We start from the raw sequence: 10,657 nt of genomic DNA, 5'->3' as shown, positions 1-10,657 counted from the left end.
CACTGCTGCAGCCTGACGAAAAACATGTGTTGCAGTACGATCATTAACGATGAGGGTTGGGTAGAAAACTATAATTTACCAACATACAAAACGAATATTAAAAATGCACTAAAGGGACATTCCTCCAAATGGGATAAAGGCCAGCCCCAAGAAAAAGCTTGTTTTGAAACTTATTTTGTTGTCAGTGTGAAATGGACAGATTTATAATAGACTATTACACAACAGATCAAACTATAGTGTTGACATTACAACTAGTTTACAATAGTTCCAAAGAAGGCGTAACAGGCGCAACAAGCCTTTTCATATATTAAACTCTCCAATGACATGTCAAGACTAACGTTTTTTTATATGGTTGTAAACGTTTTAAACCAGTCCCTGGGAACCCTTCCACCCCAGGAAGGGATTAGAAAAGATCTTTCCTCATATCCGCCTGTTTGATCTTAGAAAGGCTGGTTTCTGCATTAAAGCCCTAAAGGAAGCAGTTTCACTTCAAGGCCTTTTGAAAGGCTTTTTATTGTCAAGCTACATGTAGATGTATAATAGTTGAGATCCATGTACCTCTATTTCTGATTGAGTTGTTCTATAGATAAATAAAATACTTGAAATAACCATCGAAAGTAGTAGTTCCAGGTGAAAAGTATTTATTTGTGTTTGCCCATTGGTGATATCCAGAGTAAGAAAAAAGAAAAACGTAAGATGTCCTGTAAACCAAAATATGACAACACAAAGCAACATCACACATTGCATTGGGCTTGAGAGAGAAATATTTTTATTAGATGATCTACATTTTGTTTAAAAAATTGTACACATAGGCTGACTGATTTGGTGTTGAGGTGTGCAGAGACGTCCAGTGGGAAGGATGCGAGACAAACTTGAAATAGTGTCAGTGTTTTTCAGTCCTTTTTGTTTCCGTGCTGTTTAAGGAAGATCTTAGGTGTATTCCATCCTTCTGGAGCCTTCTTCAGTCCAGCTCTTGTCCAAATCCTCTTCAGATCCTTCTCAAATCGTTTCTGCACAGGACACAATCAAACAGTTTAGAGGTGGTAGTTTAGAAAATATAATTTGTGTATAAAATACACAAAATAAACACCTTTGAAGAGTAAGCAAGACAATATGTTAAATAAAACAATACAGTTTGAAATGAAATGATCACATACTGATACATTGCTGAATATGCCAGGATAATCAGTAGGAAATTATCAATCTATTCAATATCACAGGAACCTTTTTCCCTCACCTGCTTCTTTTTCCCTCTGCCCTCTATCACTCTCTTCCTCAAGAATTTAGTCCGTTTTAGCAGCTTCCTGTACTTATGCCGGTTGATCTTCCGCCGTCGGATCTCAAGAACATTTTTACAACTAAGGGGTGTCGCTGGTTCCCCCCCGTCCTCCAGCGCAGGGTCAGAGAGGGCTGGCAGCAACTGCTCCTCCAGCAGCTCCACCTCCTCCTGCGGGAGAGGGCACTCCAGCAGGGGGGGGAGGGAGTAGCTCAGGGAGAGCCAGCTCTCCAGGGGGCTCACGGACAGTTTACGCGGCACAAGAACCTCTTCCAGTTCTGGCTCCAGTTGCACCCATCGAGGAGGAGGTGTGTCTGCTGCTGTTGAGTAGCTCCTGAGTTTTGGTTGTAGCGGAGAGCAGTAAGCAGGAAGTACATGTTGTACACGTCCATTCAAAATGTCTCCATGGGCTTGAAGCGCACCTGGAAAAATTAAAGATGTCATCTTTTGTACATTACTTATAACTGGAAATGTAGCATACCCATTGTCTAATTAATATAATAAGGAGAGATTCCACAACAGTTGTTCTAACTCTGAACAACATTGACATTTTTAGAGAATGTGAAATCACACTTTCATCTATGGTCAAAGTCAGAATATTTGAATAATGGTAACATTGTTTATTTAGTGTATTTCAAAGGTAATAGTTCATTCACAGTTTTTCTTATCATACTATATTGAGTCTTTGAGCACATGGGGCAATTAGTCTTTCTCAAAACAAAAGGTATAGAAAAGAAAGCCCCATGTGCCCTAAGACTAAACAAAAATAAAAACAATACTGTTCGACCAATTGTAAAAATGTCAACATGATTTTAAAGGATAGAAAGATATTTGTGTTTATACTTACAGGTTGCTCTACGTAATAGATTGAGACGAGGGACAATCTTTGATGAAAACATTGTTATTGATCATTCAAGTAACTTCATCAGGAATGAGTTGAGTGATCACTGGTCCTGTGGGGAAAGAGCACATTACTTAAGAGTTCTCTTCCATAGAGATCACAAACGTGTACCGAGAAGTAACTACAAACAATAACAGTCATGTAAAAATACTGCATATATTTTATATTATTACAAAATACTGTATTTTGCAATAGTATACTGTACGCAGTTTGTTGTACAGATTTCATGGAAATAATTTATATATTTGAACGTGTAGTAGTTTTATTAAAAATAGTTGTTTTAAATGGTATTCTTTTAATGATGTGTCTAACCCTTTATGTCCTTAACTGTGTTTATCTTTTCACCATGTATATAAACATGTGTTATGATATACTGTCAAACCTAGCTGGGTTAGCTTTAGATTAGCCGGTCACTGATGTCCACCTTAACTATAGCCTGTACCCTAAAGTATGAAATGCACTCATGGTACAAAGTAAAACACTGTGAGAATGTAAAATAATTAATATTAAAGAAACCTTGTCAAATTAAACTTATTTTCCAGTTGCCAGGTGACTTTTGCTAATGCTAGCTAGCAACGCAGCACCGATTTAATGCGTTCAAATCGCAATATTATTACTAAAAGATTGCAGCTAAGAATAATTCGGCTTTTGGCTATCCGACCACGTCAATTACACTATTTGTTGTATGTAATAAACATTGTTACTTTACCTTATACTCCTATGACCCGTGTTTTCGACTTCAATGTGACTCTAGAATCCCACTTCCGGCTTGAGTAACACAATATTAAGGCATTTCCTGTTTCTCAGCGGAAACAAAGGTTCCGCTGTAGCAGTTAAGGCGAGAGTGCCTCTCAATTATGTGGAGCTACTCTTTAACCTCCTCATTAATACACTGAATAAACAGGCAGTGTGTTATTGAAATATTATTAATATTTGATCATCATTATGATTACACCTGTATTTAATATTATTTAATTAAGGTTCAACACCCAGGAGAGGAACATCTTTAATCTTCTGCTGATGGTAAATCTGGAGAAAATGTCCCCATCACTTTTTCTACCGAAGTGAGGCCCATGTAGTTGTTTAATCATTTATAATACTGTGTGGACCTGTGCTTTGCATCACACAGTAGGTGAGTTTAAAGCTTGAATGACTCCACTGGAGGGCACTATCAGTCCAATGGTAGAAGGCGCATGATGTTTCAACAACAAGGACCATAGGTTTAATTCTGATTTCCACTGAATACATTGTACAGCGAATCAAATAATACATAAAAGTACAAGAAAAAAACCGTGGATATTTTTCATCTGAGATGCTCCTTTTGTGACTAACTGCTGCCTAAAATGAATTAAATTCTTCAATTGTAGTATTTGTTGAGGCAAACATTTAAAAAATAGTTTAGACCTGCATGAGATCTATGAGACTTTTTGTTCTTTGGTCAAATGAACAAAGTGGGTGGGGAGCATAACCACAATAACTTAATTTGGAAAAGACAGCTATGACATAAGAGTTTACATTATTGATGTTTATCTTAAATGCAGCTGTAAAGCAAAATACATTTGGGAATATATTTAACATTTCATTCTCTCAAAATGACCAAATTCATTCCACATCCATTGTATGTGTTTAGTTTTTTTTAGAGAGTATTTGAAACATCTGCTGCTAGGCTGACAAAAACCCAGCATGCCCCAGGGGTCTGCAGCACACGTCCTCACAGAGCAGCGAGCTACTGCTGCTGTTTACGCAATAAACTGACCTTCACTTTGTAGTCTGACCTTTTTTAATTTACTTACAGAATAAATGTTTTTGCACATATTCAAGCACTTCTTTGCATAAAAACAGAAAAGTCCCAAATGTTCAGGACAGAGTAGTACAATTGCATGTTTTAAAACACAGCTATGACATTCCATAAACATATTACAATCCTTAGTTTTTTTAAGTTGTGCGTGCAGATACATTTGGAAAGCCCATTTCAGTCATAATTGAGCTGTATTTCCCTTTGATTCATTTAAACACATATCTTTCTTCCATGTGGCACAGTTGAATAAAAAGGGAAGCCTCCACTTTTAGATTGCTCTATTTTACACTTGTGGGCAGCCACATCAAATCGTTTATTCATGGGGCTTTCTCTCTAAGTGTTCATCAAGATGGTGGGAAGTGGAACATCTAGTTTGTTGGTATTTGAGTGGTGTGATGCAGGGCATAAAGTAAGGATAAAAAAGACTTTAAAATTCTCAGGGCATTTATTTACAATAAAAACAACAACAACAACAAAACATTCATTTCAATGTAAATCCTGCTGGCTCTTAATTATTTCCTTCACTATACTTACACCATCAGTGTGTGATGATAAGGCAACTGAAATGATCAGCAGGATGTGCTGGGAGATTTCCCTTTTTACTGAATAATTGTTTTAATATTTATCTTCTATAAAACTCTCTTTGCAAAAAAATATTTAAAATGAAATGTACGAGAAATAAAACAACCATTTTTAAGTTGGCAGTGATTTCAAGGATGTTGGTCAATCCCATTTTAATCCATGGCCTTTACATTATATACTATACACTCCAACCAATTATCTATTTACAAAATCAGTAGTTGTATATATAGTTATTTTTCTTTTAAGCAAATAAATATTCACTATCTTTTTAAAATGCATTGCAAGTTTACTGCAGTGAACGAGATCGGACTCTTTACAGATGACAACATTATAATTCACTACAAGGCAACACACACAGTACAAGCATATGGTAGGATGCTGCACGTATCCACCATAGAGGTACAGTGTTACAGATGTACGCTATAAATGCCACTTCAACAGGAACCAAATTGATAAATAAAGACAGATATTAGAGAGATAACAGAACATAATGTAGACTGGGCTCCTCCTCGCCAACACATGAGAGGGACAAAGCAGTGAAATCAGTCATTGATGGCAGTATCCATAGATCTAAAGCCTATACGGACAGCGCTGAAGTATATCTGCATTGCAATCCCATTTCCGATGCAGTACACGAGTCAAGAAGTCGAGATAAAATACATGTGAGGGATGAAGAAATTGCCTTCTTAAAAAGGGACAACTCACTTCCAAAATCAAAAACATATTTTTCTTATAACATGTAGAGCTATCCTTCATTGTTGGGGATATGTATTGTAGGTATGTCTGGCTTCCATCATAATGGAACTTATAATGGAATTCATTTAAAGGAAATTGTTTTAAATGGTTTTCTTCTGCAGCTTGCAATTTGTATTTACCCAGAAAATAATCACAATTAACAGCATCCAACAGAACAATAATATATCACATTAGATGTTAGAAAATACTCTCCTTTGATGCTGAATATTTGGTATTACATACATTAGAGATATTTATTGAGTTAAAACCTTTGTTGATTTGGTAAAACCATCTAGGCAATTATCTTCTCTGTATTGCAGCAAAAGTCCTCAATGGCACCGTGTTTACCCTGTATATCCGGCACACCTGGGCTTCAACAAGACCAACTCAACCAAAGTAACATTTTTTACAAATTTGACCATTACATTTGTAGATAAAAATGTGCACTTTTGAAACAAAAGGTAGAAATACCTAGGCAACAGATGTGTGAACAGGCAAAGAAAACAGTGGAAGGAAACACATGCTTCCTAGTGTCCTCCAGGTTTCTGGATACTCCACACAGCGGCTCTCACTGAGCAGCCGACTGGCCACGCTCCACCTGCTTCTTCTCTTCCTTCTCATCCTCCTCATCTTCGTCCTTCCCATCATTAGACATGGCGAACGCCTGCACTTGTCTAACCTCGCAGAGGGATTGCGACATATGGGAATGCTTTGGGAACAAAAGAGATCAAAACTTAAGAGTGCATTTATTTATAGTCCTATTAGTGACTGGAAGTAGTTCTATTTCATTCTAAGTAAAATAACAAGCATCATGTTTAAAAAAAAATGTACAAAATAAAAAACGAAATATACCGTACATTTAGATATATACGTACAATTTGAGCTTTGCTACGAAGTACGCCTACAAAATATATATATATATGTGGTCCATCTGTCAGTAGTTTAAATCCATGGATTGAGACTATGAGAGGGTGCTGAGGAAAGTCTAACCTGAAGATGGAGATCCAGGATACAACCAATGCAAGGAGCTAACAGTTCTGCATACAAAGTGAACAAACAGCAATAAAAAAACAAGCAGACAAGCACGGTACATCAACAACTGCACATACAAAAACATTACAAAAAAACATACAGAACAATAAAGGGGATTTAAGCTGATAATAGAGAAGTGTATATTTCAGTTTAATCCAGGGTGTGGTTCACTCACCGATGAGGACTGATGATCGAGTGGTCGTTCCAGTTTGATGCGGACGTCTGCCCCCTTCCCTCGCTCAGGTTTCCCGGGCCCTGAAGGATGGTCAACAGTGGAGTGAATACATGTCCATCACAGATTGATTTTTAAACCAGCTATCAATAAATATTCAGAGAAAACAAGAGCTTTTTTTAAGATGACATGTTTTTTGAAACCTCCTTTTTTGAGACTCTTATGTGTTGAATATTTGTTTAGTATGCTGGACGTGCTCCTGTCTCACCTGGGGAGCTGCCTCGGCTGGTGGTGCTGGTGCTGCTGGCGCTGTCCTCCAGCCAGGTGCTGTAGTTCAACGAGTCTCGCTTGTGTGGCGTCCCGGCAGACGACAGACTCTCCTGGAGAGACGCAGCAGCAAAAAATGCATTTATAAAACTATATATATCATTTTGTTACATATCTTTTGAAACTGTCACTATATCCTGACAGTAGTGCAAGAGTCAGACAATGAAGTGCTTGATTTTGGCTCCACTGTTTTCAACAAAGTATCTAAATATACAGCTAAAATGTTCAATAATGTTTGGGGGGGGGGGAGATTTGACATGAACTAAAGCCGCATTAGAGACTCCTCGGCTCATATCGGTTTGTTTTCCTTCAGGCGCTTTGTGATCTTATAAATCCCATAATAAGCACTGGGGGGGGGGAGGCTGATTTTCTTCACATAATATCTGTCTTGTGAAATACTCTCATGATTTAGAAAGAAGAAGAACTTATAAAGTAACCAACTGACAAAATTGATAACTTGGATGTCGACTTATTTGATTTCATTTGATTAACGTGTGCTTGCCTCTTTATTTAATATGTAAAGCAACTCATTTTATTTTTGCCTTTTATCCACACTGTCCATTTGCTGTTACAATGTTAATTTCCCCGCTGCTGTATGAAATCTGATTCTGAGTGATATGCTCTTGTTTTCCTTCAGGCTGAACGCATCACTCACCATGCCCGTGTCATAGTCCTCAGTGGCCTCTGTCTCGTTCTCCTCCACCACACTGGCGAAGCTGCTAGCATTGGAGGAGGAGCGGGAGAGGTCGTGACCCTCGGGGATGGATTGGGCCCTGCCACCGAGAAGAGAACTACACCCTGGGTTATCACGCTCCAGCACAGCCACACCTGATTTTATCTTATGTACAGGACACAGTCATTCAACATGCTGCCACAGCTGAGAAATACCCGCCGGCTCCACAAATACAGGTCTGACACAAGGTGTGAAATCTAACATTATCATCATAACCCTGTGATACGGCTGTAACTGATAATGCACACCTGTTCTTGGTGCTGGTGAGCGCCTCGGGGGAGCTCTGATTGGACGAGTTGTCAGATTTGGGATCTTGAGAGACGTGACCGCTGTCAGGGGTCTTCTGGGTATTGAGGGAGATCTCTCTGTTGTTCATAGTAGGAATTAGATTATGAACTTTAGTTAGCAATTACAAGGCTTTAGACACACAGTAAGAGGTACACAATGCAACATGTTGTAGAGGCATATAGCAGCAATGCACAGCAGTATTTCCTCACCTCTTCTCATGGACCTCTTGAATGTTTTCGATACCGATGGCACTACTTCGCCTGGAGCTGAAGGGGCCGGACTTTTTCCTGGTTGGGCTTTTCCCCGGTATTATCAAAGACTGTAGGGGGAGAGAAAAAACGCTGTCAAAAAACATCTAATATCTAGAATATTTTTGGTTAACATCACATTTATCCACAGAGCTGATCTTTCTATGTAAACATAACTGATGGGAGTTATTTCAAATGTCACTATAATTGTACTAATTTGGAGAAAAGGTATCTTTGCACCCTTCAAGTTTATACTATGATTAAAAAATAGGTCAAATATGCACTTAATGGCTTAGTGTCAAGCCCCGGTTCCAGTCTTTCAGTCAGTGCAGGGCAAACTAATGCCATAGATGAAAGATGGGTTTAAAGGCTCCAGGGCATACCACTAAATATGCTTTCTCAGCGACTGCTTTGTTCATTCAATCTCCCTTTAAAGCTCTTAAAATCAGATCTTGAAAAACCTTTTAACTTAATGTGGCTTCAAAGAGCATGGGGAGGGTTATTGTTATAATATATCTTTAAGGGGGTGATTAATTAATTAATATTCATCATATTTATACAAATCGAAAATTAAGCATACAGAAATGAAAATTCAAAATAGTCCCACGACTACAGAAGGTGCATATATAATAAAGCAGAGAATAGAAAGTGAGAATAGAAGAACATCTACAATATAAGTCAGTAGGGAGTGTAGACCATTTGAAGTCTTAAGCAGAGCTGCTTAACTCTGACTGCTTTGAAGGATTTCTAGATAATTGTGTCAAATGAGATCCCAATATATTTGTATTTAAGGAACCAATTACCCAATGGGAAAATGTGAAGGAAAATGTCTATATTTGCTTTTGTTTGATCACAAATTGAGTAAATGCATCCCGTCTGTGACACACAATGAATGCTAAATAGAGTGCTGAAATGCAAACAGGAAAGTGTGTTGATGCAGTTGAGCCATGCAAACAAAGGGAAGGAGCAAAGAGGAGAAAGGAGTTGTTAGAGAGTAGTTAGAATAAGACATGAACCTCTTCTACTGTTCCTATCCCTATGGCACTGCCTCGACGTCCATATTTACTGGGACTTTTGCCTGGGACAAGCAATGACTGAGTAACAGAGAGAGAGAGAGAGAGAGAGAGAGAGAGAGAGAGAGAGAGAGAGAGAGAGAGAGAGAGAGAGAGAGAGAGAGAAGATGAGGACAGATGACAAAAGGGGTGGGGAGAGAAAACATGAGTAAATACAAATATATATGAGAATTCATGCAGTCTGTCATAAACAAAATACAGTGTACATGTTAATTAGAGAATACAAAAAGGGACATTTTGGCTGAGCGACACAGGCATGCCTGAATGGAAGAGAAAAGTGATGAGTCAATCATGTGAGCCATATGCCTGCAGGAAGGAGGATGAAGAGGAGATAAAAACAGCAGAGGACACACACGTTATACATATATGCACAGCAAGACAGGGTTATGTACTAAAAGCAAGCTCGAGTTAGATACATTCAAATACATTGTTGGTTATTGATAATGGTTAGGTATTTTTGAAGGATATCTTAATAATTCTTACTTCCATACATCATCAGAGAAGTTTCATAAAAAAGTAAACATTCAGTACAATACACATATAGGATATATAACTAAATAATACATAAAAAAGCTGTTGACAGTGTTTACAGAGAATGATATGAAAGTGGCCATTTGGGTACACAATTCTTACCCCTGATGATGGAAACAATAATTAGTTCATAATCATAATAACAAATAAAGTCAACATACAGTAAATTAACACACACACACACACACACACACACACACACACACACACACACACACACACACACACACACACACACACACACACACACACACACACACACACACACACACACACACACACACACACACACACACACACACACACACACACACACACACACACACACACACACACACACACACACACACACACACACACACACACACACACACACGTATTGGCAGCAGCTTTCCCCCCGGGGAGAAATTCACCTTGTGTCCTAGAAACATTCAAGTCTATGAGTCAGTCCATCTCGTAGTGCAGACAATGTGCAACCGTTGCCAAGTGAGAGCCAAGTTTAAGTGCTCCACTTGAGCTCTTCTCTGTGAGGAATGAGTGCAGCAGGCAAGTGAGGGAGGAGGGGGCATGAACTCTAGTAGAACTGCTGGAGGGGAGGAAGAGGCAGCGAGACTCGCCTCACTCAGTACCAGGAGGAGGGGGGGAGGCTGTACTTACTATCCCTGGGAATTTGGGGCTCTCTGCAGGCTCGTGGTTAAAGCTGCTGCTGAAGCTAGTGGAGAATGTGTGCGGCTTCTTGAAAGTAAGACCCACGGCATCCATAGACTGGCTTCTGCTGCGGATCACCCGCTACGGAGAGAGACGAGGAGGAGGAGATACATTCAGAGGGCGCTGACCACTGTGACCCTTCAGCATCGCTGTACGGCGCTAGGGGCCGAGAGGAGCCTCGCGGCGTTCCCTGAACACTGACCGCTACAGGCAGAGCGCCGGCCCGATGCTAATCCCCACAGACAAGGAAGCG

At 39.2% G+C, this 10,657-nt stretch overlaps 2 protein-coding genes across 21 annotated transcripts in view; both read right to left on the bottom strand.

Annotated features, from left to right (window-relative positions):
• Positions 1-624: 624 nt before the first annotated feature.
• On the bottom strand, positions 625-3,030 carry aurkaip1 (aurora kinase A interacting protein 1). Its single transcript, XM_034211108.1, has 4 exons — positions 2,887-3,030; positions 2,124-2,229; positions 1,238-1,698; positions 625-1,010 (listed from the first exon to the last, which is right to left on the bottom strand). The coding sequence occupies exons 2-4, from the start codon at positions 2,173-2,175 to the stop codon at positions 894-896; spliced, it is 630 nt and encodes a 209-aa protein (XP_034066999.1). The 5' UTR covers positions 2,176-2,229; positions 2,887-3,030; the 3' UTR covers positions 625-893.
• Positions 3,031-4,401: 1,371 nt separating this feature from the next.
• rap1gap (RAP1 GTPase activating protein) overlaps positions 4,402-10,657 on the bottom strand; it is a 62,046-nt gene continuing 55,790 nt past the window's right edge. For 13 of the 20 annotated variants that reach the window (XM_034210980.1, XM_034210966.1, XM_034210963.1 and 10 more), the window contains 8 exons: positions 10,354-10,485; positions 9,109-9,186; positions 8,054-8,163; positions 7,805-7,921; positions 7,479-7,614; positions 6,765-6,876; positions 6,500-6,579; positions 4,402-6,001 (listed from right to left, as the gene is read on the bottom strand). In XM_034210980.1, the coding sequence (XP_034066871.1) occupies positions 5,861-6,001; positions 6,500-6,579; positions 6,765-6,876; positions 7,479-7,614; positions 7,805-7,921; positions 8,054-8,163; positions 9,109-9,186; positions 10,354-10,485 (906 nt within the window). In that variant the 3' untranslated portion in view covers positions 4,402-5,860. Of the gene's footprint in view, positions 6,002-6,282; positions 6,330-6,499; positions 6,580-6,764; positions 6,877-7,478; positions 7,662-7,804; positions 7,922-8,053; positions 8,164-9,108; positions 9,187-10,353; positions 10,486-10,657 lie in introns of those variants that run through there. The other 7 variants (XM_034210974.1, XM_034210964.1, XM_034210971.1 and 4 more) reach the window with 7 other exon arrangements.

The sequence above is a fragment of the Gymnodraco acuticeps genome, unplaced genomic scaffold, assembly GCF_902827175.1.
Source record: "Gymnodraco acuticeps unplaced genomic scaffold, fGymAcu1.1, whole genome shotgun sequence".
Classification (NCBI taxonomy): Eukaryota; Metazoa; Chordata; class Actinopteri; order Perciformes; family Bathydraconidae; genus Gymnodraco; species Gymnodraco acuticeps.
Note: the sequence above shows the minus strand (reverse complement) of the source record. Positions and strands in the feature narration are given on the sequence as shown.